Below are 26,454 nucleotides of genomic sequence, written 5' to 3' on the forward strand. Positions count from 1 at the left end.
GGGAGGGTGGGGGCAGTGCTCTTTGAGGAAAATAAATATTAGCATCAAGCTGTGATGTTATCTGTAATCCTAACATATGGGAGGCTAGAGGCGGGAGAATCAGAAGCTTCAAGTCAGCTATGCAGCGAACTGGGGCTAAGGAACGCCACACACCTAACCACTAACCCCCCACCACCACCACCCCCACCACCGCCGCAATGAACGTTTTATAGATGAGGAAACGTAGTTGCTGAGACCTGTAAGGAGTGAGGAGGAGGGCACCAATGTGAAAGTTGGGTTCACAGTTCTATGATCTTTGTCGACAGGCACAAAAGCAGGCAAGGCAACCTGCTTGTCCACCAGGACCTGCGCCTGGATGGGGGCTCAAGGCTCCCTCCGGTGGCGGAAGACAAGAGTGCAGCCGGAGGGCTGAAACTGGGTGAGGAGATGGTCTCCTCTGGGCGTGAAAGGGAAGAGGATGGAACCTCGAGGACATTCTTGGTCTCTGGAGACACTGGAATAGTATGACTCCGGAAGGCGCCGACCGACGTCGCTCGCAGTTCCCGGCCACACACCTGAGTCAGGTGCCGCGGTTCCGCCCACTCCAGGCCACTTTTCCGCAGTCGCCAAAGGCCCCTTTCCGATACTCCTGGGGGTTCCTCGGAGCTCAGAGTGGAGTCAGACCCACACTTAGGCATCTCTTAGCATCGCGGTAACGGGGGCTTTGAGCATCGTGACCTACTACCTTGCAGAAGACACCCGGGACGCACGTGGAGCAGTTTGTATGGCATCCGCAGCTGGCGAGAGTGTGGGCGGAGCTTGTGATCGGGCCACGCCTTCAGGGCGGGGCTTGTTCCGGGACCAATGGGAGGCTTTGCTGGGGAGGGCAGGCTCCGGGCCTGACATCCCGGTAGCCCGGTTGCTTTTTTCCGGCTCCCTCGCCCCCCTCTGTGAATAGCGGAGGCCACCCCCCTACCCTCCTAGGAGCGCAAGGATCACCCTGGAGCAGCTGCGTTCCTAGGGTGGTAAGTGAGCACCCAGCTGCGGGGTGAGCTTGGCCGGCTGGAGCCAGATCCTTGGCCCCCAAGCATCCAGTTACTGGAGCAAGTGGACAAGAGCGGGTGGGTGGGGGGAGGAAGGACCCTGGGGATCCTGTGTGGCTCGATGCCTAGCGGCCTGCATGTGTGTTTGGACAATCGATGGCTCTGTTTGGATTGAAAGAGTTTGGTGGGCTCCTCGTAGAGATTAGAAAAATCTGGTTAGGATCGAGATGGGTTAAGGGACAGGAGTGATGGAGGGTGGGGCTTTGAGAGATTTGAAAGTTTTATTGCCCGTGTGTGAGATGCTGTGTTGGGGGTAACCGAGAGGTGCAGCTTAGGACTCGGGAGGGGGTGTTTACTGGTAGACACTAACTTCCCTTTGGGGAGCTAGCTCTCCTTCCCCTCTTGTTGCCAGTTAAGGAGAGACCTGGTTTGACAGGAAGGAATCTGTATCCTTTTTGTAGACCCACTGCTACCCCTAGTTTCAGGGGGCATGGTCCATAAGAGCCGAAAGGGGCCCTGATTATTTAAGCACCGGGTTCCAAGATTGTGAGGAAGTTGGTGGGATGGTTTTAAGTTTCTGTGCCGTGTGTGTGTGTGTGTGTGTGTGTGTGTGTGTGTGTGTGTGTGTGACCTTTTGTGACTCTCCTTTTGAGGAAGCTCTGAGGGTTTGCGTGCTTGATTAGCGTTTTGTTTAGGAGGAGAGGTTCTGTGGGCTTGCTATCCAGCCACTAAAGTCTCTTTCTCACAGGTCTCACCTAGCCCTTTTGTGGCTTCCTCTGCCCGCCCTCAGCTATGGCCAGCGAGAGTTCCCCTCTGCTGGCCTACCGGCTTCTGGGGGAAGAAGGGGCTGCCTTCCCTCCCAACGGAGCAGGAGGATCTGGGGTGGCGTCAGCCCGCAAGCTCTCCACCTTCCTGGGTGTGGTGGTGCCCACCGTCCTGTCCATGTTTAGTATTGTTGTATTCCTAAGGATTGGTGAGTGGAGGGAGAAGTTCCTGGGAAGGAAGCCAAGGCTCGGGATGGCCCCAGCTAGATATGGTCAGATGGCGGGTAGGAGGAAAAAGACCCCCTGTGGCCTTGTTTTGGCGGGGATGGGGGCAGGGGTCTGCTGTGGGACTCTGCTACTCAGTGGGATGGGGGTAGGGGATAGGAATGTCACCATCCCTTGTGACCTGCTTCTCCGCCCCCTTGCTCAGGCTTCGTGGTGGGCCATGCTGGGCTGTTGCAGGCCCTGGCCATGCTCCTGGTTGCGTACGTCATCCTGGCCCTCACTGTCCTCTCCGTCTGCGCCATTGCCACCAATGGAGCCGTGAGAGGGGGCGGAGCCTACTGTATCCTCCAACAGAGGTGGACAGGGTCTGGGTTGGCCTGTCCTCCAGGCTTTGGACAGGGGGAGGGGGCCAAAAGGCCAAAAGTTAATGTGTGTGGTGAGTAGCAGGAGGAGATGGTAAAAGTGACCGGCACTCTGTCTTCCACGTTAATTACTACCGTCCGGTCTTCTAACGATGTTAGCTGTTAGCATTTTAAGGGCAGAGGCCGGATGTAGCTCAGTGGTAGAGTGCTTGCCTAGCAAGCATGAGTTTGGGGCCTGGGGTTTGATCCTCAGTCCTTCTCTCTCACAAAAAACAAACAAACGAACAAACAAACAAGGTCAGTGATAGTCATTTTACAGATGAGGCACGTAGATGCCAGGTGTAGAAATGCAGGCCTCTCATCTTAGATACCCGGGAGATGAAGGGTTAAAAGTCTAAGATTATCCTTGGCTACAGAGTGAATTTGAGGCTAGCCTGGGCAACTAGTGGAGACCTTGTCTCAGAATAAAATGTAAGAGTGGGGCCTGGCGATACATGCCTCTAACTCTAGCACTTGGGTGGCGGGTGGGGGCCGGTGGGGGAGTGGAGGCAGGAGGAGGAGGAGTTCGAGGTCATCCAACCCATAGTGAGTTGGAAGCCAGTCAGGGCTTCTTAAGATCCTGTATCAAAAACAGAGAGTAAGAAGAGAGCAGGGGTAATGGCTCAGGGTAGAGAGCTTCCCTGGCAGGACTGGGAAAATGGAGCAGGCCATGTGGTCGTCCAATCTATGCGACGATACAGGATATGAGTACACCATTACTGCAAACTGAACTGATGTTTGCAGGAAAAGCTGGACACGAAGCTGCCGGAAGGCCGACCTATGGTCCCTTCCTCCATTTCAGTTTCTTTTCCCTTAACGCTCAACCTCCTGCTTCCATTTTTAGTCATGATCAGCAGGACGCTGGGGCCGGAGGTTGGCGGCAGCATCGGCCTCATGTTCTACCTGGCTAACGTCTGTGGCTGTGCCGTGTCCCTGCTGGGGCTGGTGGAGTCTGTGCTGGATGTCTTTGGCGCTGGTCTGTGTTCTCCACAACCTGGTCTGGGTGGTGCTGGGGGTCTCAGGGTCTGGGATGATGGAGTCATGTCTTCCAAGATGCATGTGCTGCTGCCCAGATGGACATGGACACGTGGGCAACTGAGTGCTTGTCTCCGTCCCCAGGGAATTTTACCATTTCCAGGCATGTCCAACCTGCAGCCCTCTGGCCACATGAGGCTGTGTGTAGCCAAGGATAGCTTTAAGTGCTCCCAACACAAAATTTTAAGCTTGCTTTAAAAATTAGATTCTTTTTTATATATGCATTTCTTTTCTCTCTTTTTGAGGGGGGCGAGAGAGGCATATGGGGTGTTGATGTGTGATGTGTTTATGTGTGGGTGAACTTGCATGAGCATGGTTCAAGACCTATGTGGAGGTCAAAGGTCAGTGTTAGCTATCTTCCTTTATTGCTCTTTGTCTTATTTATTTATTTGTAAACTTTCATTAATGTTTTTATTGTTGTGTTGTGATAGGGTGTCACACACCTACTATGGCTTGAGTGTGCAGGTCCCAGGACAACTTTGTGGAGTCAGTTCAGTTTTCTTCTTTTACCTTTAGGTGGTTTTGGGGGGACCAAACTCAGGTTACCAGGCTTGCATAGCAGTATTGCTTACCCATCCACTGAGCCATCCTGCCTGTCTCCAGCTTCCAATAGTTAGACAACAGGCATGTGCTCCCACACCTGAGTTTATGTGGTGCTGGGAATGAAACCCAGGCCTTTCTGCTAAGTAAGCACTCTACCAACTGAGCTACAGACTCAGTCAGTGTGTGTGTGTGTGCGTGTGAGTGTGTGTGTGTGCATGTGTGAGTGTGTGTGCATTAGTGAGAATGAGTGTGCATAAGTGAGTGTGAGTACATGAGTGTGTATGTGCATGAGTGAGTATGGTGTACATGAGTGTGTGTATGAGTGTGCATGCGTGCATGAGCGCGAATGTGTGTGCGTAAGTGACTGTGTGTGCATTAGAATGTGTGTGTGCATAAGTGACTGAGTGTGTGTGCATGAGAATGTGTGTGTGCATGAGTGAGTGTGTGTGCATGAGTGACTGAGTGTGTGTGCATGAGTGAGTGAGTGTGTGTGCATGAGTGAGTGTGTGTGCATGAGTGAGAATGAGTGTGCATAAGTGACTGAGTGTGTGTGCATGAGAATGTGTGTGTGCATGAGTGTGTGTGCATTAGTGAGAATAAGTGTGCATAAGTGAGTGTGAGTACATGCGTGTGTGTATGAGTGAGAATGTGTGTGCACGCCCGTGTGCGCGTGTCATGTCCTTCATGTGGAGTTCAGAAGCCAACTTGTGGGAATTGATTTTCTTCTACCATGTGGGTCCCAGGCATTGAACTCAGCTTGTCAGACTTGGCAGCAGGTGCATTTACCTCCCAAGCCATCTTACTGTCTTTTTTACGAAATTAAAAAAAAAAATTTTTTTTTCTTTTGTGCTTTGGGAAGTTCTTGAGCAGGATTTGTCAATGACAGTGTTATGTTGCAAAGTCAAAAGATTGGACACGCCTGGTTCTGGTTAGAGAGACCAGCCTAATGTTCTGTAAGTTACCAGAGCAAGACTGGTACCCAGCAGGGAGAGCAAAGATGCTGGGGCGATCCTGAAACAGGGATGCAGGATAATTAAGGTCTCTAGTAGCAGGTGGGCAGGGGGGAGCTGTCATAGTGGGGGCTGGGTGTCTCCTTGGGGGGGGGGGTCACCCTCTTTTAAGTCAATCCTGCTTCTCTCCAGATGCCACAGGTTCCAGTGGACTCCGGGTCCTGCCTCAGGGTTATGGCTGGAACTTGCTCTACGGCTCCCTTCTGTTGGGCCTCGTGGGCGGTGTGTGTACGTTGGGAGCTGGACTCTACGCCCGCGCCTCCTTCCTTACATTCCTGCTGGTTTCTGGTTCCCTGGCCTCCGTGCTGGTCAGCTTTGTGGCGGTGGGACCTAGGGACATCCCGTTAGCTCCCCGGCCGGGCACCAACAGCTCCTCTGTGCCGTCCCGCTATGGCCGCTTCACTGGTTTCAACAGCAGCACCCTGAAGGACAACTTGGGAGGTGAGCTGAACACTGCAGTGCCAGGGGCCGTGGGGGAGAGGTGGGCCCTAGGATCCCCGGAGGAGGGGCTCAAGAGATGCGTCCACAGTTAGGAGTGCCCGGCCATGCGTGCCAGGCAGTTCATAGCGCCAGCTTCAGCGGACATGACATCATTACACACACATGGCATGATCTCCTCCATACTTATAATAAAATATACAAATGAACCTTAAAAACAAGGATCCCTGGAGGAGCTGTGGGTGGAGCCCTGTTGGTAGAGCTCTGGCCTGGCGTGGTCAAAGCCCTGGGTTCTACATCCTGCACCACATCAGCCGCTCATGGTGGTGCGCGCCTGTAATCCCAGCACTCAGGAAGTAGAGGCAAGAGGATCAGGAGTTCGGTGTCACCCTTGGCTTCACAGTGGGTTGGAGGCCAGCCTGGGATACAATGAGATCCCATCGTGAAAGAAAGACAGGGACAGACAAAAACAAAAAACGGTATAGTTCAAGCAGAGAAGTGAGACCTACCGTATTTTTTGGACTATAAGATGCACCCAGTTTTTAGAGCAGTAAAGCAAGAAAAACAGTAAAAACAGCAATCAGACTATACGGCACACCCTAACCGGCCCCCCCCCCCCAGCTTTTTTGGCGGAGGTGGATGTGGGTGGGAAAGTGCATCTTATGCGGACTGGGGAAGGCACAGGCAAGACCTGCAGGTACTCTGAGCTGGGTGGGCAAATTCTGATAGGTGTAGGGGTAAAGAGGCCTGTGAGGAACTACTGAGGAACTTGGGGAGGAGGTGACACAAGGCCCCCACACGGGTTGGGCCGGGGCCTAAGTCAGGGCTGTGGAGGGGAGGTAAACACTTGGCGAATGTGAAAGTGAGGTGGGGGAGGGGGGGGCGGGGCCACGATGTCTGGATCCCTATGAGGTAGACTGACGCACCTTTCCCGTCAGCTGGCTACGCTGAGGACTATACCACCGGAGCCATGATGACTTTTGCCAGCGTCTTTGCTGTCCTCTTCAACGGCTGCACCGGCATCATGGCTGGCGCCAACATGTCAGGTGAGAGCCGGCTCTTGGTGGTGGTGGTGGCGGGGGTCGGGGGGGGGGGGGGTCGGGGTGTGGTAAGGCTGCCAGCATGAGAGATTTGGGTGTGATGGGAGGACTGACCATTCTCTCTCTCTCTCTGCTCCTGTCCCTTCAGGGGAGCTGAAGGACCCTAGCCGGGCGATCCCACTGGGCACCATCACCGCAGTCGCCTACACCTTCCTCGTTTACATCCTCCTTTTCTTCCTTTCCAGCTTCACTTGTGACAGGTACGCGGCGGTGGGAGGTGACAGACTCTCCTGGAGGCTGAGTGTTGGAACAAAATGGTTCCCTGGGTCGCCACAGGTGGCCGAGTAGGACCAAAGTTTTTGGGGGACAATTGGAGATAGTTTCTCCAATGGTGCTACCCATGGGGGAAAGGGGAGGGCTGGTGGTACACACCTTTAACTCCAGCACTTGGGAGGCAGAGGCAGGTGGATCTCTGAGTTCGAGGCCAGCCTAGACTACAGAGTGAGTTCCAGGACAGTCAGGGCTAGAGAGAAACCCTGTCTCAAAAGAACCACCCACCCAAAAGAAAGGAAGGACGGAAGGAAGAAAGAAAGAAAAAGAAAGAAAGGTCTGTGTGGTATGACATCAGGTGCCCTCTAGTGCGTGCGCACGCGCGTGCGCGCGCTCTCTCTCTCTCTCTCTCTCTCTCTCTCTTTTACTTTTTTTTTTTTTTTTTGAGGCAAGGTTTCTCTGTGTAACCCTGGCTGGGCTGGTCTCAAACTCACGGAGATCCACCTACCTCTTCTCCTCAGGTGCTAGGATTAAAAGCTTGAGCCACCATCTCTGTCTTCTTTTTATTTTGAGGCAAGGTCTCTCACTACACCTGGAGAGCCTGTCTTTTTGTTACGATTTGTTTTCATTTCCTGGGCTGGTAGATTGCAAGCCCCAGGGATCCTCCCGTCTCCTCTGGGGTTGCAACCATGCTTGGCTTGTCGCATGGGTGCTGAGATCCAAACTCAGGTCGTCATGGTTACCAGAGACGGCTCCTAACTACTGAGGTAATCTCTCTAGCCCTTTGTTGTATTCTTGAGGCATGAATTTGCTTTGTACCTCAGGCCAACCTTGACCAGTGATTCTCTGGCCCCTCTTGCACATGTGCACCATCACACCTGGCCTAACCGAGTTTCTTTCCTTTTTTGTTTTGACACAGGGTCTTCCCCTACGGTTTTATGCTTATAGTAATCCTCTAGCCTCAGCCTCCCGAGTGCTGGGATTACAGGTGTGAGTCATCAGACTGTGCTCTAGGACGTAGCTGCTGCTGCTTTTTAAAATCTTCTTCTTCTTCTCTTCCTTCTCCTCCTCCTCCTCCTTCTTTTTTGGACAGGGTTTCTCTGTGTAGCAGTGGCTGTCCTGGAACTCACTTTGTAGACCAGGCTGGCCTCGAACTCATTGAGATCCACCTGCCTCTGCCTCCCCAGTGCTGGGGTTAAAGGTGTGGGCCACCACCGTCCAGCAACTTAGCTTCTTTTTGTTTTTTGAAACAGAGTCTCATATAACCCAGGCTGGCCCTCAAATCCCTGTAGTAGTGGTTCTCAACCTGTGGGTCGTGACCCCCTTGGGGGCGGGGGTATTGACTCTTTGCCAGGGGTTGCCCAAGACCATCAGAAACTATAAATATTTACATTAATGATGCAAAACAGTGGCAAAAGTATAGCTAAGATCTATCCAGGAAAATAATTTTATGGTTGGGGGCCGCCACAGCATGAGGAACTGTATTAAAAGGTCAAAGCGTTAGGGAGGTCGAGAACCACTGCCCTGTATGTAGCTGAGGCTGGTCCAGAACTTGAGAACCTCCTGGCTCTACTTCCTGAATGCTAGGATTACAAGGCCCCCTCTAGGACATGGCTCTAAGGACCTTCTCTCAGGAGGACCTTATGGTAGCAGCCCACTGACCAGCCCTTCCTCGTCCTTTTCCTCCTGGCTAGGACCCTGCTTCAGGAGGACTATGGGTTCTTCCGTGGCATCAGCCTGTGGCCCCCACTCGTGTTGATCGGCATCTACGCCACGGCGCTCTCAGCCTCCATGAGTTCCCTGATCGGTGCCTCCCGAATCCTGCACGCCCTGGCCCAAGATGACCTCTTTGGTGTGGTGCTCCTTGGGTCTGCTGAGCTGCCCTGGGCTTTGCCCTCTTGGGTCTGTCTCCATCCCCTCTAGACTGATGTGTCTGGTGTGATTCTGTTTTCCCAGGTGTCATCTTGGCACCGGCCAAGGTGGTGTCTGGAGGGGGCAACCCCTGGGGTGCTGTGCTGTATTCCTGGGGACTAGTGCAGGTGAGTCGCCCTTTGAGCTGGCATGCCTCTCACCCTCAAGCTAGCCAACTCAGAAACCATCTTAGGCCTGGAGTGGAGGTGTAAATCAAACTAAGGATGCAGGCCAATAGTGCACACCAGTATTCTGCATTTGGAGATAGAGGTAAGGAATGGATTGAAACTTTGAGGCCAGAAGGCTGGAGAGAGGACTGCTTTTTCCAGAGGACCCAGGTTCAAATCCCAGCACCCACATGACAACTCACAAATGTCAATAAGTCCAAGATCTGATACTCTCACATAGACATAAATGCTGGCAAAAAACAAAAACAGCAGTGTACATGAGATAAAGATAAATAATAAATAAATTTAAAAAAGAAAAAAGAAGGGGCTGGAGAAATGGCTCAGAGGTTAAGAGCACTGCCTGCTCTTCTGAAGGTCCTGAGTTCAAGTCCCAGCAACCACATGATGGCTCACAACCATCTACCATGAAATCTGGTGCTCTCCTGTGGCCTGCAGGTGTAACATGCAGGCAGGATACTGTATACTAAACAAATAAATCTTAAAAGGAAAAAAGAAACTTTTGAGGCCAGCCTGAGCTATGCAATAAGACCCTGCCTGAAAATAACAAATAACACAAGGTGGGTATAACCCAAGCATGTAATTGTAGCACTCAGTAGGCAGAGGTACAAGGATTGCAATAGGTATAAAACAGGCTAGCTAGACAGTGTAAGACATCGCCTCATAAGCACACACACACACACACACACACACTCACTCACTCACTCATGTGGTGCACTGACATTTATTTTTATCTATTTCTATTAAGACAGCCTCATGTAGCCCTGGCTACCATGGAACTTTATAGGCTCACCAGAATGCCTTAGAACTCATAAAGATCTGCCTGCTTCTGCCTTTTAAGTGCTGGGATTAAGTGTGTGCACCACCATGCCTGGCCACATTTAATTTATTAATTTTATTTTGCAGTCCTGGGGTTTGTGCCTAGTATCTTACACATACTGAAGCCTCATTGAATTTTACCTCCTACCCTTCAGCTTTTTTTTTTTTTTTTTTTTTTTTGAGACAGGGTCTTTCTTTGTAGCCCAGGCTAGCTTGAAACTCATTGCGTAGCCCAGGTGGACCTACAACTCTTGCCTGCCCTCCTGAGTTCTGGAAGTGCCTTGGCATTTTGTAGTGTACACTGACCTTTCTTGGGGGACACTGGCATTTTGTGGAGCTTTGTGGGGGTAAATTGTCATTATATAGAGTTCCTTGGTACCTCTTCAGGTACATAGAGATATTGCAGGGTTGAATTGACATTCTGGTTTCGATTTTATATTTTTGGATATAAGCATGGTCTTGAATGTCTCAGGCTAGCCTCGAACTTCTGATTCTCCTGCCTCTTGCTCCTGAGTGCTGGGATTACAGGTGTGCACTTCCATGCCTTGCCTGTTTTGTGTGGTGCTGGGGATGGAAACTAGGACTTCATAAGTGCTGGGCAAGCATTCTGTCTGCTGAATGTTGTCCTAAGACTTGCAGTAGTACTTTAAAAACAAAAACAAACAAACAAAAAAACCCTGGTATAGTGCTGCACGCCTGTAATCCCAGCACTCAGGAGGCAGAGGCGTGTGGATCACTGTGCGTTTAAGGCCAGCCTGGTCTACAAAGCAAGTCCAGGACAGCCAAGGCTACACAGAAAAAGCCTGTATTAAAAAACAAAAACAAAAAACTGGCCTGAAACTTGTTGTGTAGACTGTCCTGGAACTCACAGAGAACTACCTGACTTGGGGACCCCTGGGATTGAAAGTGTGGACTACCACACTTGGCCTAATCCCTTTCTTTCTTTCTTTTTTTTTTTTTTTTTTTGGTTTTTCGAGACAGGGTTTCTCTGTGTAGCCTTGACTGTCAGGCTGGCCTCGAACTCACAGCGATCCGCCTGTCTCTGCCTCCCGAGTGCTGGGATTAAAGGCGTGCGCCACCACGCCCGGCGGCGGCCTAATCCCTTTCATTTTTCTTTCTTTTGACTTTTTGAGATAGGGTTTCCTCTGTGTAGCCTTGGCTGTCCTGGACTCACTTTGTAGACCAGGCTGGCCTCGAACTCACAACGATCCGCCTGCCTCTGCCTCCCGAGGGCTGGAATTAGAGACCTGCGCCACCACCGCCCGGTCCTCTTGGTTCTTTTGCAGCTGGTGTTGCTGGCTGGGAAACTGAACACGTTGGCTGCCGTGGTCACTGTCTTCTACTTGGTGGCCTATGCTGCGGTGGACCTGTCTTGCCTGAGTCTGGAGTGGGCTTCCGCTCCCAACTTCCGGTGAGGAATAAAGATGCCTTAGAGAATACAAGACTAAGGAGGAATGGGAAGGTGGAGCCTCAAGAGGGCGGGCTGGGGACTAGAGTGACAGGCGGGTGTTCACGCCCACCCTGAGTGCTCTTTTTTTTCTGCCCATCCCAGCCCCACCTTCAGCCTGTTCTCCTGGCACACCTGCCTGCTTGGGGTGGCCTCCTGTCTGCTGATGATGTTCCTCATTAGCCCTGGGGCTGCAGGCGGGTCCCTTCTTCTCATGGGCCTACTTTCCGCTCTTCTCACCGCACGAGGAGGACCCAGCAGTTGGGGCTATGTCAGCCAAGCCTTGCTTTTTCACCAGGTTGGGGGACCCTTGAGGAAAGGGGGAGGGGGGTAGTCTTGGGAATCTCCCCGTTCCCACCCCCAGGGAGTTGGTATTTCTGTCTGAGAAGAACTGAACGGGTAACGGAAGCTTCTCCCCGACTCCTGACCCGCTACTCCCCGAACCCCCCTACCCCCTCACCCCACCCCTCACCCCCTCACACCCTCCTACCCCTCCACCCCCGCTTTCCAGGTGCGGAAGTACTTGCTCCGCCTGGATGTCCGTAAGGAACATGTGAAGTTCTGGCGGCCACAGCTGCTGCTCCTGGTGGGAAATCCCAGGGGTGCCCTGCCTTTGCTGCGCCTGGCCAACCAGCTAAAGAAGGGGGGACTCTATGTGCTGGGCCACGTCACTCTGGGAGACCTTGGTGAGTAACTGAGTTGCTGGTTCTTGTCCGTCCTTCCTTCTGCCTGAGATGCCTCCTGTTTCAGTCCAGACTCATACAGGCTTTGAACTCTAGGAAGGAGTAAGTGATCTAAATGACCTAGGATATTGCTGACCCACACCCCGGGCCCCTCACTGAGGGATTCTAGGCAGGTGCTCTACCACTGAGCCACACCCCGGGCCCCTCACTGAGGGATTCTAGGCAGGTGCTCTACCACTGAGCCACACCTCAGCCCCTCACTGGGGGATTCTAGGCAGGTGCTCTATCACTGAGCCACACCCAGCCCCTCACTGGGGGATTCTAAGCAGGTGCTCTACCACTGAGCCACACCCCAGCCCCTCACTGGGGGAGTCTAGGCAGGTGCTCTACCACTGAGCCACACCCCAGCCCCTCACTGGGGTATTCTAAGCAGGTGCTCTACCACTGAGCCACACCCAGCCCCTCACTGGGGGATTCTAGGCAGGTGCTCTACCACTGAGCCACACCCCAGCCCCTCACTGGGGGATTCTAGGCAGGTGCTCTACCACTGAGTCACACCCCAGCTCCTCACTGGAGTATTCTAGGCAGGGGCTCTACCACTGAGCCACACCCCAGCTCCTTACTAGGGGATTCTAGGCAGGTGCTCTACCACTGAGCCACACCCTGGGCCCCTCACTGGGAGATTCTAGGCAGGTACTTTACCACTGAGCCACACTCCAGCCCCTCACTGGGGGATTCTAGGCAGGTGCTCTACCACTGAGCCACACTCCAGCCCCTCACTGGGGGATTCTAGGCAGGGGCTCTACCACTGAGCCACACCCCAGCCCCTCACTGGGGGATTCTAGGCAGGGGCTCTACCACTGAAATACAGCCCTAGCTCTACTAAAGAGTAAATGGGCTTGACCAATAGTTGCTCTTCCTGCCCCTGTGTCTCTCTTTCTGTGTCTGTCTGTCTGTCTGTCTGTCTGTCTCTGTGTCTGTCTGTATGTCTGTCTCCATCTCTCTCTCTCCCTCTTGTTTCTTGTGCTGAGGGTTGAACTCAGTACTTTGCACATGCTGGGCAAACACTTCACTACGGAGCTACATTGCCAGCCCTTGTTTTTGCGAGGTAGGATCTCCCCTTGAAGCCCAGGCTGGCCTTGAATTTGTCATCTTTCTGGCTCGGTCCCCTGATCACTGGGGTTAGGTGTGTGTCCTTAGGACTGACATCACCTTCTCTCTTCACTTCCTCTGCAGACTCCTTACCATCAGACCCTGTGCAGCCGCAATACGGTGCATGGCTGAGCCTGGTAGACCTTGCCCAAGTGAAAGCCTTTGTGGATCTCACCCTCTCACCCTCTGTGCGTCAGGGGGCTCAGCATCTACTGCGGATCTCTGGCCTCGGTGAGCTTCTCTTGTTGTGGTGGCTTCAAGACCCCTTAGTGGGCCCTTTCCATCTTTGTAGCCCCTTCCCGCCCCTCCCCTGTCCCCTGCTTACCCCCCTCCCCCTGGGAATCAAAGGAGATTGTGGATTTTGCCAAGGAACTCACTACACAGTGTAGATAAGACTGCAGCTAGTGATAACGGCATCAGCAGAGTGTCTTAACAGGAGTCACGATGTCTCATTGGAGATGTGGCATAGACAGGGCATGATGCTTGTGGTTGGCTTAAAAAAAAATTACATTTAGCTGGGGGCAGTGGTGGCGCACGCCTTTAATCCCAGCTCTTGGGAGGCAGAGGCAGGCAGATCTGTGAGTTCGAGGCCAGCCTGGTCTACAGAGTGAGTCCAGGACAGCTCGGACTACACAGGGAAACCCTGTTTCAAAAAACAAAACAAATGCCAGGCATAGTGGTGCACACCTTTAATCCCAGCAACTAGGGAGGCAGAGGCAGGTGGATTGCTGTGAGTTCGAGGCCAGCCTGGTCTACAAAGTGAATCCAGGACAGTCGAGAAACCCTACACAGAGAAACCCTGTCTCGAAAAACCAAACCAAACCAACAAAAATTATATTTGTGTGTGTGTGTATGTGTGTATGTGTGTGTTTGCATGTGTGTATAGGTGTGCCATATGGGCAGAGGTCAGAAGGCAGCCTCTATGAGTTAATTCTCTCCTTCCATGTGATTCATCTTGTGGCCGTGTGTGTGTGTGTGTGTGTGGCCGTGTGTGTGTGTGTGTGTGTGTGTGTGTGTGTGTGTGTGTGTGTGTGTAAAGGCAGGGTTCAATGGAGCTCAGGCTGGCCTGGCACTTACTCTGTTGCTGAGGATGACCTTGAACCACTGATCCTCTTTTAGTGCTAGGCTCTAGTTTACGGGGTTCTGGGAATGGAACTTGGGGCTTTGTGCTTGCTAGATTAGAATTTTATAAACTGAGCCATGTTGTCTGCCCTTTCCTTTTCTGAGTCAAGAGTTAGAGAGTAATTGGGGTCTGGAGAATATTTTTCCAAGGAAAGTGGGGAAATTGTTTGAGTCTTAGACTGCCCAGTTAAAACAGAATTTCTCCCATCCACATACTGAGTAGGGCTTTAACCCTGCTTAGTGTCTGAGGTGCAGTGAGTTTGGCACTTGCTGCTACAGATAAAGCAGATGGTTGCTTAACCACGAGAATTCGGAGGAAGCAAGACTGCTGGATAGTGATGTGGTCAGCCGAGGTTTTGTGGTAAGATGCTAACTCAGCCAGGCCTGAAAAGGCTCCGTAGTAGAGAAGCCAGGGTGACAGCTTATGTCTGCGATCCTAGCACTTGAGAATCTCAGGCAGGCTGGGATTTCCCGCCAGACCCTTCCACCAGCAAACAAGCAGTCAGGTAGCGGGAAGGAGTAGAGTGGGTTCCTGTGTCACGGAGGGAGTTAGAGTGTGAAGCTTTTGGGTAAATGGGATATTGCCACTCTGTGACTCTTCCTGTCCAACACACACACACACACACACACACACACACACATACACACACACACACACGAGTGAATGCACGCAACCTAAGGCTTTTCTTAAGGTAGGCAGGGGCTCTACCACTGAACCACACCCCAGCCCCTCACTGGGGGATTCTAGGCAGGTGCTCTACCACTGAGCGACACCCCAGCCCCTCACTGGGGGATTCTAGGCAGGGGCTCTACCACTGAGCCACACCCCAGCCCCTCACTGGGGGATTCTAGGCAGGGGCTCTACCACTGAGCCACACCCCAGCCCTTCACTGGGGGATTCTAGGCAGGGGCTCTACCACTGAACCACACCCCAGCCCCTCACTGGGGGATTCTAGGCAGGTGCTCTACCACTGAGCGACACCCCAGCCCCTCACTGGGGGTTTCTAGGCAGGTGCTCTACCACTGAGCGACACCCCAGCCCCTCACTGGGGGATTCTAGGCAGGGGCTCTACCACTGAGCCACACCCCAGCCCCTCACTGGAGGATTCTAGGCAGGGGCTCTACCACTGAGCCACACCCCAGCCCCTCACTGGGGGATTCTAGGCAGCGGCTCTACCACTGAACCACACCCCAGCCCCTCACTGGGGGATTCTAGGCGGGTGCTCTACCACTGAGCCACACCATAGCCCCTCACTGTGGGATTCTAGGCAGGTGCTCTACCACTGAGCGACACCCCAGCCCCTCACTGGGGGATTCTAGGCAGGGGCTCTACCACTGAGCCACACCCCAGCCCCTCACTGGAGGATTCTAGGCAGGGGCTCTACCACTGAGCCACACCCCAGCCCCTCACTGGGGGATTCTAGGCAGGTGCTCTACCACTGAGCGACACCCCAGCCCCTCACTGGGGGATTCTAGGCAGGGGCTCTACCACTGAGCCACACCCCAGCCCCTCACTGGAGGATTCTAGGCAGGGGCTCTACCACTGAGCCACACCCCAGCCCCTCACTGGGGGATTCTAGGCAGGTGCTCTACCACTGAGCCACACCATAGCCCCTCACTGGGGGATTCTAGGCAGGTGCTCTACCACTGAGCCACACCCCAGCCCCTCACTGGGGAATTCTAGGCAGGTGCTCTACCACTGAACCACACCCCAGCCCCTCCCTGGGGGATTCTAGGCAGGTGCTCTACCACTGAGCCACACCCCAGCCCCTCACTGGGGGATTCTAGGCAGGTGCTCTACCACTGAACCACACCCCAGCCCCTCACTGGGGGATTCTAGGCGGGTGCTCTACCACTGAACCACACCCCAGCCCCTCACTGGGGGATTCTAGGCAGGTGCTCTGCCACTGAGCCACACTCCAGCCCCTCACTGGGGGTTTCTAGGCAGGTGCTCTACCACTGAGCCACACCCCAGCCCCTCACTGGGGGATTGTAGGCAGGGGCTCTACCACTGAACCACACCCCAGCCCCTCACTGGGGGATTCTAGGCAGGGGCTCTACCACTGAGCCACACCCCAGCCCCTCACTGGGGGATTCTAGGCACGGAGGACCTTGAATTTGAAAGTGTGTGTGTGTGTTGTGTGTGTTTCATGGCAAGGTTCCTTTAAGTATCCTTGGCTGTCCTGAAATTCAATCTGTAGACTCAAAGAGATCCTTCTGCCTCTGCCTGCCATGTGCTGTGACTAAACATGTAAGCCACTACCTCCAGAGATCTTGAATTTGAGATTCACTTGCCTCAACCTCTTACGCAGCTAGGATGACAGGCCTGTACCACCCAGGCCACTCCAGTCCCATGCTCAGCCACCTCCTGGATCCCAAGACTGCCATCTGAGTAAACACCCCCTTCTCCGCCTGCCGTCAGTCAGGACAAAGGTCAACAGCACTGAACTTCGCTCAGCTTGGTGCAAAGCGCAGGGTGGTGGGCAATTAGTTCAACCAGTGGGGCTAGCTGAAGTTCCCTCCTGCCAAGAGGTTTGGGGTGTCACTTAGTACCACTGACCGCTGGAGCACCCAAGGGCTTTAGCTCTTCTTTTCTGGAAGGGGGTCACTAGGGAAACTTACTCTGAGGAAGATGACGCCAGCAGAAAGGAAAACGTGGGGCTGGGGAGAGGGCGTTGCAGGTGTAGCTGCCCTGTGCAAGTTAAAGGACCCACGTTTGAGTCCCTGGCACTGTGTAAAAGCCGAGCAATTCTGTGCACATCTAATGCCAGCACTAGGAAGGTGGAGACCAGAAGGCTGGTGGGGGTGGGGGTGGGGTGGCTGGTCTAGCTCCAGGCAGTGAGCTTCAGGTTCTGTAAGACTCTGTCTCAAAAAATAAGATGTAGGGCTGGCAAGGTAGCTCGGCTGACGGACTGACAATCTGAGTTCAAGTCCTGGTACGCACATATAGGAAGTGGGAGAATTGACTCCATAAAATTATCCTGATTTGCACATGCAAGCCTTGGCATGCATGGTGCCCCATTATGCATAACGCACAATAACAATAAAAAAAAAAGTAATAATGATAAAGGTGAAGACTAGGTATAGTGACACACACCTTTAACTCCAACACTTGGAAGGCACAGGACAGCAAGTTCCTGTGAGTTCCAAGCCAGCCAGGGGTACATGGTGAAACCTGTTTCGAGGAAAAAATGGGGGTTGGGGGGTTGGGGGGTTAGGAGATACAAATTTTAGATGGGGTATCACTAAATTGTCTAGGCTGGCTTTGAACTCATTGTTGTTTTTGTTGTTTGTTTTTGTTTTTTCCCCCAGGCAGGGTTTCTCTGGGTAGCTTTGTCCTAGACTCACTTTGTAGACCAGGCTAGCCTCACACTCACAGAGATCTATCTGCCTCTGCCTCCCCAAGTGCTGAGATTAAAGGCGTGCACCACTGCGCCCAGTGTGGTTTTGAACTCACGATGCACTGCCTCAGCTGCCCAAGTGCTGGGATTATAGGCATGAGCTACCACATCCTGCCAATGATAGGCAGGCGGTAGGGTGGTGAGTTCTGGGTCAGCCTGGGCAACATAAGGAAACCCCTGTCTCAAAAACATTTTAAAAATATGACAAACAGGGGGAGGAAATCCCCCTCAGGAACAGTCATAGGGGAGGGGAATAAGGGGGAAAATGGGAGGGAGGGAAGAATGGGAGGATACAAGGGATGGGATAACCATTGAGATGTAACAAGAATAAATGAATAAAAAAAAAAAAAAGAAAAAAATATGACAAACTCCCAACAATTATGGTCAGGAATTTGAGAGGTCCATCAGTCTGTACTGACCCACTGGGACATCTTCGAGGGAGATTTGGGTCACTGAGCTTGCTCCAAGCCCAGCTGGGTCGGTCAGAGAACAGCCTTTTATGTGAGCAGACAAATTCACCTTTGTGTCTAAGCCCTTTAGGCCCAGAGGTTTTAGGCCGGTGACTTCATTGCGTGGGGCCTGAGGTTGGTTCCTTATCTGTAAAAGAGGGAGAATAAATAGTACTTATCTCATAGCATAGCCACAGGGTTCAAATGAGGTAAGTGAGTGCTTCTTCTCCAGGATGTGGCTTGTGATAAACCAACCAGATGCTTTCTGCTTCCTGTGGGTACCAGACGGCAGACCACTGTCCTTAGAGCTTTGCAATGCCTAGCCCGTAGTTTCCATCCTCCCCTTAGGGATCGGAGGCCTCTTCCCTGGAGGGGAACTTGAATGTCTGGTTTTATTTTACCCAGGCCTGGTGATGCAGGCTGTAATCCCAGGTTCTCAGGAGGCCAAGGCAAGAGAGCTGCAAGCTCAGAGGCAGCCTGGGCTACAGCAGAAGTCTCGCTTCCTCAGTAGAATTCACCATGAATTTTTGAGGGTTTTGTTGTTGTTGTTTGTTTTCTGGTTGGGACAGGGTCTTTCTCTGTAACCTAAGCTGCCCGAAACTCACTGTGTAGCCCAGGCTGGCACCAGACTTGTAGCAATCCTCCTGCCTCAGCCTCCCAGGTGCTGGGATTATGGGCTTGAGCTACGCATCACAGCTGGCTCAAATGGCCTCTTCTAATAGGAAAAAGATGAGCTGTTTAAATCCTGGGGTGGGTAACAACCAACCCTGACCCTGACCCTAAACCCTAACGGAACCCAGAGCTGGGGCTGGAGCTCCAGGGTGGAGCACTTCCCTAGCATGCATGAGGCCCCGAGGCTCATCTCAGCAGCCCATGAACTTCCTCAGATAGTGGTATGAACACCTCTACTCCCAGCACTTGGGAGGAGGATGCAGGACACTCAGGAGCTCAAGGCTTTCTTCTGCCACATGCAGTTCCAAGCAAGCACAGGATGCCTAAGACCTTGTCTCAAAGGCCAAGAAAACCACCCGGGAGGCAGAGGCAGGCAGATCGGTATGAGTTCAAGGCCAGCCTGGTCTACAAAGTAAGTCTAGGACAGGCAAGGCTACACAGAGAAACCCTGTCTAGAAAAAAACCAACCAGCCAACCAACCAACAAGCCAAAAGACCTTGGGTGCATGCCTTTAATCCCAATCCTCAGAAGACAGAGGCAAGTGGATTTATACTTGTTTGTGCCTAGCCTGGTTGACATAGTGAGTTGCAGCCTAGTCAGGGGCTACATAGTAAAACCATGCCTCAGAATGATAAAAAGCCAGAAAGCCAACAAAGAAAACAAACAAACAAACAAAAGCTGGGAATACAGCTCAGTTGCTGATTGGTTGCCTACTCTACAGTACCACTCCTCGAAAAGGGGGGGAGGGGAATCTAAACCTGAACTTTACCTATCTAAAGAGGAGGAGATTATTCTTAGAGATAGTCAAATAAATGCATGTGAAAGTGTTTAGGAAAGCCAAATCATTGTGCAAACGTGTGTATGTGCATGTTGCTGTAAGGGCCCCAGCCAAAGAGGATGTCATACCTCATGGCTGACCTAACTATGAGTGGGTGCATCTTCTGTTGTGTAAACTGAGCCCTCAGCCTGATTTCTGTTTCCTCCTGCTTCTCTTCTCTGCCCCTAGGCGGCATGAAGCCCAACACGTTGGTGCTTGGTTTTTATGACGACGCCCCACCTCAGGACCATTTTCTAACAGACCCAGCCTTCTGTGAGCCTACGGAGGGCACCAAGGAGGGCGGGTCGCCATCCTTGAGTACGCTGTTCCCTCCACCTCGGGCTCCTGGGAGCCCCAGAGCTCTCAGTCCCCAGGACTACGTGGCCACGGTGGCAGATGCTCTGAAGATGAACAAAAACGTGGTTCTCGCCCGAGCATGTGGGGCTTTGCCCCCGGAGCGTCTAAGCCGGGGGTCCGGTAGCAGCTCTCAGATACATCACGTGGACGTGTGGCCCTTGAACCTGCTGAGGCCCCGGGGTGGGCCGGGCTACGTGGACGTCTGTGGCCTTTTCCTGTTGCAGATGGCTACCATCTTAAGCATGGTGCCTGCCTGGCACAGTGCCCGGCTCCGGATCTTTCTGTGCTTGGGGCCCAGGGAGGCTCCTGGGGCAGCAGAGGAAAGGCTCCGGGCCCTGTTGAGTCAACTCAGGATCCGGGCAGAGGTGCAAGAGGTGGTGTGGGGTGAAGGGGCCGAGACTGGGGAACAAGAGGAGGAGGAAGGGGACTTTGTGAATGGTGGGCGGGGAGACGAAGAGGCCGAGGCTCTGGCTTGCAGTGCCAACGCCCTGGTGCGCGCCCAGCAGGGCCGAGGCACAGGAGGTGGCCCTGGGGGACCTGAAGGAAGGGATGGGGAGGAGGGACCCATCACAGCCCTTACCTTCCTGTACCTGCCTCGACCGCCTGCCGATCCTGCCCGGTACCCCAGATACCTGGCGCTTCTGGAGACCCTGAGCCGCGATCTGGGCCCCACCCTCCTTGTTCATGGTGTCACTCCTGTAACCTGTACTGATCTCTGATGCCTGTTTATACAGGGTCGGATACAGAGGGCCCAGGCTCGTTCTGAACAATGGAACCCCCACACGTGGGCCCTGGCCTTCCAATGATGTTTTAAGGAGACCATGATCTCCTTTGGGGGTGGTGGGGACGACGACACAGTACACTAATTCTGGGTGGTTGTCCCCATTGCAGGGGAGACCATTGCGGCACTGTCCCTGGTCTGCCTCCGTTTCCTTCATTGGTGCCTTGACCAGAGGGGCTGGTCTCTTCTGTGACTCTAGGCTACCTCAGTGTCCTCATCCTGGCCACAGGCTCACCGCCTCCCTCTCCCCAGACTTCCTTGGGCGGTGATGTTTGTGTTTTGTTTTATTTTTCTAACTACTGACCATGAATAAAAGACCAAAACACTATGGGCTGGTGGAGCACTGCTGGTGTGTAGGTGAGAGGGAGGCGGGTGGGAAGGGGGAGAGATCTGTACGCGGGGTGGAGACCAGAAACTTTCAGAGCCCCGGGGCCGCCCAGAGGCTGCCACGTGCAGTACTGGGGCAGGATTCACAGAGAATTGCAGGGCCCGAGCCTCTCTGAGCAGCCCACCCTGTGGCTGAGCTCCGGAGGAGGGCGGTCCTCTCTTAACCAGGAGGGGGGCCAGGGAGAGGAGGGAATCGCAGATTAGGGTTTAGGGGACCACGTGACCCTCCCCCAGGAATGTGGTGACGTCAGGGGGCGTGGTCGTCTCCAAAATTGGGGAGGAAGGGGGAAAAAAAAAAGCCAAAAAAAAAAAGTTTCTTTGCGGGAGTCCCAAACGGGGCGTGGGACGGAAGCGGGGAGAGAAGGGGCACAAGGCTCCGGGTCCCCCGGCTTGTGGGAGCTCTGACCTCTGTCTGGAGTGGGGTAACCCCATTCCAGACCATGTCGGGGCCCACCTGGCTTCCCCCGAAGCAGCCAGAGCCTTCCAGAGTCCCTCAGGGGAGAGCGCTTCCCCGAGGCGCCCTGGGGCCGCCACCGGCCCACGGAGCAAGTAAGTGTTTCCTTCTCACACCACCCGAGAGTGACGGAAGAGCCACTGGCCACCCGCCTTCACTTTTTCTCCCGTTTTTGTCCGCTTCCTGCTGCTCCCCCAAGCCAGAGGCCCCTGCTCTTGTGCAACTTTCCACGGACTCCTGTCCATTCCCAGAACCCCCCGGGGACGTGAAGGAGGAGAGCCGCCCCGAGAAGCGCAGCTTTCACGAGGCACCCTTCCTTCTCCAGTCCCACCTCTCTTCTCTGTCCTTAGCACTCCAGCCTCACCCCAGGGTCAATTTTTGCCCCCTCCCACCTGAGCAATGTTACCAGCCTCCGGGGGTTCCGGAAGATCGGGGGCCTACCTGGGTGGCCTCCCATGGGACACCCCAGCGCCTGCAGGTGAGAACTGGGGGTGAGGGTAAGATGTGTGGGTCTCTCTCTCTCTCTCAGGGTGAAGGTGAGAGAAACCAAGGGCTTGTGTGATCTGTATTTTGTTCTCCCTGCCCTGGCTCTGTCCCCAGGGGCTCCCGCCAGACAGGGGCGTCATCCGCCCTGGAAGCCTGGATGCCGAGATCGATTCGCTCACCAGCATGTTGGCTGATCTGGACGGGGGTCGCAGTCATGCTCCTTGGCGACCGGACCGACAGGTGACTGACTGTGTGTCCCGTCTCTGCTTTCCCATCCTCAGCCACTTCCCTCCTGTAGATTCTCAGCCAACAATCCACCCTCTTCGGTCCCACCTACACGCTTGGCAACTAATAAACAACCTGGTTCGAGAGAGATCACGAACTTCCTCCTTGTCAGGCCTTGCCGCCCCCCCCCCAACTTGTCAAAAGTCATGGCTTTCCTGGGGTTCCCACCTGGCATGCATGGAGCTTGGATGGATTTGGCCCTTGCTCACTGTTTTTCCATTGCTTGTCTCCCCAGGCTTTTGAGGCACCTCCACCCCACGCTTACCGTGGAGGCTCGATGAAGCCCAGTGGAGGTGCCGGCCCAACCCCGATGCTCTCAGCGCCCCCCTATGGTGGACCTACTCCGGCTTCCTATGCCACCGCCAGCACTCCTGCCGGTCCGGCTTTCCCTGTACAAGTGAAGGTGGCACAACCGGTGAGAGGCTGTGGACTGCCGAGGCGGGGCGCCTCTCAGGCCTCAGGGCCTCTTCCAGGCCCCCACTTTCCTCTCCCAGGCCGTGGTGAAGTCTGGGGGGCAGGCTACAGGAGCCACCGTGATCCAGGACCTGGGGTTAAGGAAGGAGCTGCTGAGGTACATAGCCCTGCCGGAGGAGGAAGAGGAGGCGGGCATGGGTCTCAGGTAAGCTGCGGGTGGGGGCACTGTGGTTTGTGGTCATTGAAGGTAACTGGGCATTGATTGGGGTGTTGTGGAGACTGAGGGATACTTCATACTGTGTTTAAGCTGAGCGTGGTAGCACACGCCTGTAATCCCAGCACTCAGGGAGGCAGATGCAGGCGGATCTCTGTGAGTTCGAGGCCAGCCTGGTCTTCAAATGGAGTCCAGGACAGCAAAGCCTAGAAACTCTGTCTTGAAAAACCAAAAAAGGAAAAAGAAGAAGAAAGAAAAAAAGATACTGTTTTTTAGAGCATGCAGTTCAGTTGTTAAGAGTGCTTGCTTGGTAGGCAGGAATTCCAAGAAAACAGGCGTGGTGGAGGTAGAGGCAGGAAGATCAGTAGATTAAGGTCATCTTTGGCTGCATGAGGAGTTCCAGGCCAGCCTAGGCTATAGGAGACACTGCCACAAAAAGAAATAAATGAATAAATCAACCCCGGTTTTTAGAGTACTCTGAGGTCAAGGGTCAAGAAGTCCAAAAGGGGAGGAGCTAGGGCTTCCTTCCTCCGTCTGCTGCTTCTGAGGGATGCTCTCAGAGTAGATACCAGGGTTCCTGATCTTACGGGTGGGTTATTTATGGTGACAGAGATTATCGGCATCACCGCAGAGCCCTGCTTCTCACCGTAGGGCCCCTTAAGCCAGCCTCCGGAAGAGGAGCTGGAGAGACTGACCAAGAAACTGGTGCATGACATGAGCCACCCTCCCAGCGGGGAGTATTTTGGTGAGCTGAGGTGGCGGGGGTGGGGGTGGGGGGGGGAGGCTGGGGAACCGGGGGGGCGGGGGGGGGGGGAGGCTGGGGAACGGGGAGGAGACAGTGGATCTGGTGGTGTGGTCCCCGTGCGGACTGATCTGGTGCCTCTCTGCCCTCAGGTCGGTGTGGTGGCTGTGGCGAAGATGTAGTTGGTGATGGAGCTGGGGTTGTGGCCCTGGACCGTGTCTTCCATATTGGTTGTTTTGTGTGTTCTACCTGTCGGGCCCAGCTCTGCGGCCAGCATTTCTATGCAGTGGAGAGGAGGGCGTATTGTGAGAGCTGCTACGTGGTGAGTGGTTGGGCTGTGAGAAGGGGGAGGGGGAGCCAAACGAAGCCATCAGGGTCGGCAGGTGGGGGGGGGCATCTAAGAGAGGGCCAGATACTCAGTCAGGTGGGGCTTGAAGCTGGGGGACCCAAGCTGAGGTCCGAGGAGGAAGGAGCTAGCCATGGTGACTCCGGCCTCTCTGGAGGAGAGAGGATCAGGAGTTGGAGGCTAGCCTGAGCTACCTGGGAGCCAGCCTTGGGCACAGGTTTCTGAAGATGAACTGGTCCATCAGTCAAAAGAACATTTTGGGTTTTGGATTGTTTGTCGTTTTGAGGTGTGTCATGAAAACCTTGAATTTCCTGCCTCTATCCGTGGGATATGGGGGTTCCAGGTGTGTGTCACCAGATCTGTCCCATGTGGTTCTGGGAACGGAACCCAGGGCTTCGTGTGTGCTGGGCAAACTACTTTACTAAGCCGCAGCCCAGACCAAAGAAGTAGTCAAATGTGATAGTGGCTGAAAGAGGAGAAAAACTGCTACTTTCTTCAAATGGGAGACCATCTCCCCGCCCCAGTCTTACTGTGTAGCCCAGGCTGGTCCTGAAGTCACGGTCCTTGGGCCTCAGCCTCCTGAGATCTGGGGAAACAGCTGTGTGCTGCCATGTCCAGCTAGAAAGGTGTTCTAGAGTTGACGTAATTTGTGAGAGTCTGCTAACCGTTGCTGAGAGGCAGGCATTACTGTGTCATTGGAAGAGGAAGTGCGTGGAGGCTACAGTTCTGGGATGTGACCTCAGAAATGCTAACTCCACCTTCCACTGAATCCCGGGCGGGGAGCTACACACAGCAGATGTGTGGGCAGACAGCTGCGCGCGTTCCTGGCTGCAGTGCTTTCCCTCGCTGACCTTCCTTCCCCGCCTGCTTTCCCTGTTAGGCCACCCTGGAGAAGTGTTCCACCTGCTCTGAACCCATCCTGGACAGAATCCTGAGGGCCATGGGGAAGGCTTACCACCCTGGCTGCTTCACCTGTGTGGTGTGTCACCGGGGCCTCGATGGCATCCCTTTCACGGTGGACGCCACGAGTCAGATCCACTGCATTGAAGATTTCCACAGGTCTTGCCTTCATTCAGAACGTCTGACCTGTCCTACTTCTTCTCGCCCTAGGCTCTGCCACTTCCGTTTCCAACTTCCGGTCCTGTCTTTTTCCTCCAAGACCCCTCCCTATGCATCTGTCTCCCCAACCCTTTGCCTCTGTCTTTCCACCTTCCTGGGCTCCCGATGTGAGCCTCTTGCAGAGAGGGAGGGACCTGACACTTCCGTTCCCTTTCACCTCAGGAAATTTGCCCCAAGGTGCTCAGTGTGTGGCGGGGCCATCATGCCTGAACCAGGTCAGGAGGAGACAGTGAGAATAGTTGCTCTGGATCGAAGTTTCCACATTGGCTGTTACAAGTGTGAGGTGAGGAGGGGCGGGGGGTGGTGGAGGGGGAGGGGCGGTCAGAGCAAGAGCCCTGCAGAAAGCATGGGGTGCTGGGAGGAAAAGTCACAGAGCTCTTGGGCTAATAAAGGTTTTTGTCTCTCCTCACAGGAGTGCGGGCTGCAGCTGTCCTCTGAGGGTGAGTGTCAAGGCTGCTACCCCCTGGACGGGCACATCTTGTGCAAGGCTTGCAGTGCCTGGCGCATTCAAGAGCTCTCGGCTACCGTCACCACGGACTGTTGACGTTTCCTGGAAGTACCTGCTGGGATCTCAGGCCACCCCCCCCCCACACCCCCCCCCCATCCATCACCTCCCCTGACATCCATCTTTACTGTTTCTCACCAAATCCTGTCTCTTCTTCTCTTCATGAAATAATCTCTGAAGAGTATAAAAGCACTTCCAAGTCTCTGCTGTTTCATTTGGAGTCTCGTGGGATGAGGCTGAGGAAACCTTGAACCCCAAGCACTTGGGAGGCAGAGGCCGATGGGTCTCTCTGTGAGTTTGAAGTCAGCCTGGTCTATATATTAAGTTCCAGGCCAGCGAGGGCTACATAGTGAGATCTGCCTTAAAACAAAACAAACACGCCCCCCTCTCCCAAATAAAAACCTTCTGTTCTGAGCTTTTTCAATGCCCCCTTACTGTACATACACCTTTTTACATGCTGGAATCCTCCCCTGCCCCTCCCTGCAAGGCTGTGGCATGCTCCGTTCTTTAGCTTAACATTCGATTCGTTGAGAAGGGCTTAGTGTTAGCTTAGTGTTAACTCTTACCCTGTGTTCTTGTTGTTCTTACGTAAACTAGCCCATTTAATGTAGGCTAGGGATGTCTTAAACGGTTGCGTTTCTACTGGTCTTTCTTGCCTTTGGGTTTTCGAGACAGGGTTTCTGTGTGCAGCCCTGGCTGTCCTGGATTTACTTTTGTAGACCAGGCTGGCCTTGAACTCACAGATATCCGGCTGCCTCTGCCTCCCGAGTGCTGGGATTAAAGGCGTGCACCACCACGCCTGGCTTCTACTGGTCTTTAATTCCTTCCGTCTTCTGATGGCAGATTTTATTGACAGCCGAAGTGGTGTTGGGGGCCCAGGCCTCACCAGCCCTTATCCCTCATGCAGGGACCGCAGGGCCAGATGCCAAAGGCCTATTGGTCCTGCTCTCGGATTTCA

General features: G+C 53.8%; 2 protein-coding genes across 3 annotated transcripts; both read left to right on the forward strand.

Annotated features, from left to right (window-relative positions):
• Window positions 1-884: 884 nt before the first annotated feature.
• SLC12A9 (solute carrier family 12 member 9) lies at window positions 885-20,872 on the forward strand. Its single transcript, XM_084763595.1, has 14 exons — window positions 885-1,004; window positions 1,771-1,995; window positions 2,217-2,351; window positions 3,257-3,388; window positions 5,133-5,441; window positions 6,377-6,484; window positions 6,627-6,738; window positions 8,443-8,600; window positions 8,705-8,787; window positions 10,950-11,074; window positions 11,216-11,408; window positions 11,622-11,796; window positions 13,030-13,176; window positions 19,596-20,872. Exons 2-14 carry the CDS (start codon window positions 1,815-1,817, stop codon window positions 20,480-20,482), a joined length of 2,745 nt encoding a protein of 914 aa, XP_084619721.1. The 5' UTR covers window positions 885-1,004; window positions 1,771-1,814; the 3' UTR covers window positions 20,483-20,872.
• Window positions 20,873-21,068: 196 nt separating this feature from the next.
• On the forward strand, window positions 21,069-25,698 carry TRIP6 (thyroid hormone receptor interactor 6). Of its 2 annotated transcripts, none has more exons than XM_084763618.1 (9): window positions 21,069-21,480; window positions 21,736-21,863; window positions 21,986-22,111; window positions 22,392-22,727; window positions 23,436-23,529; window positions 23,679-23,848; window positions 24,753-24,931; window positions 25,154-25,274; window positions 25,404-25,698. In XM_084763618.1, the coding sequence occupies exons 1-9, from the start codon at window positions 21,372-21,374 to the stop codon at window positions 25,533-25,535; spliced, it is 1,395 nt and encodes a 464-aa protein (XP_084619744.1). In that variant the 5' UTR covers window positions 21,069-21,371; the 3' UTR covers window positions 25,536-25,698. The 2 variants fall into 2 exon arrangements, with proteins under 2 accessions (XP_084619744.1, XP_084619743.1); XM_084763617.1 differs by having other exon boundaries at window positions 21,089-21,480; window positions 22,392-22,775.
• Window positions 25,699-26,454: the final 756 nt, after the last annotated feature.

This window comes from Acomys minous, assembly GCF_964271855.1.
Source record: "Acomys minous genome assembly, chromosome: 16".
NCBI lineage: Eukaryota > Metazoa > Chordata > Mammalia > Rodentia > Muridae > Acomys > Acomys minous.

What these genes read in the sequence shown, in the direction of transcription:
- TRIP6 (XM_084763617.1), top strand. Translation starts at nt 21,372, where the DNA reads ATGTCGGGGCCCACCTGGCTTCCCCCGAAGCAGCCAGAGCCTTCCAGA. An exon ending in GGACACCCCAGCGCCTGCAG is followed by an intron (nt 21,864 to 21,985) that starts GTGAGAACTGGG and finishes CTCTGTCCCCAG; the next exon opens with GGGCTCCCGCCAGACAGGGG. An exon ending in TTGGCTGTTACAAGTGTGAG is followed by an intron (nt 25,275 to 25,403) that starts GTGAGGAGGGGC and finishes CTCTCCTCACAG; the next exon opens with GAGTGCGGGCTGCAGCTGTC.
- SLC12A9 (XM_084763595.1), top strand. Translation starts at nt 1,815, where the DNA reads ATGGCCAGCGAGAGTTCCCCTCTGCTGGCCTACCGGCTTCTGGGGGAA. An exon ending in TGTTGTATTCCTAAGGATTG is followed by an intron (nt 1,996 to 2,216) that starts GTGAGTGGAGGG and finishes CCCCTTGCTCAG; the next exon opens with GCTTCGTGGTGGGCCATGCT. An exon ending in AAGCCTTGCTTTTTCACCAG is followed by an intron (nt 11,409 to 11,621) that starts GTTGGGGGACCC and finishes CCCGCTTTCCAG; the next exon opens with GTGCGGAAGTACTTGCTCCG.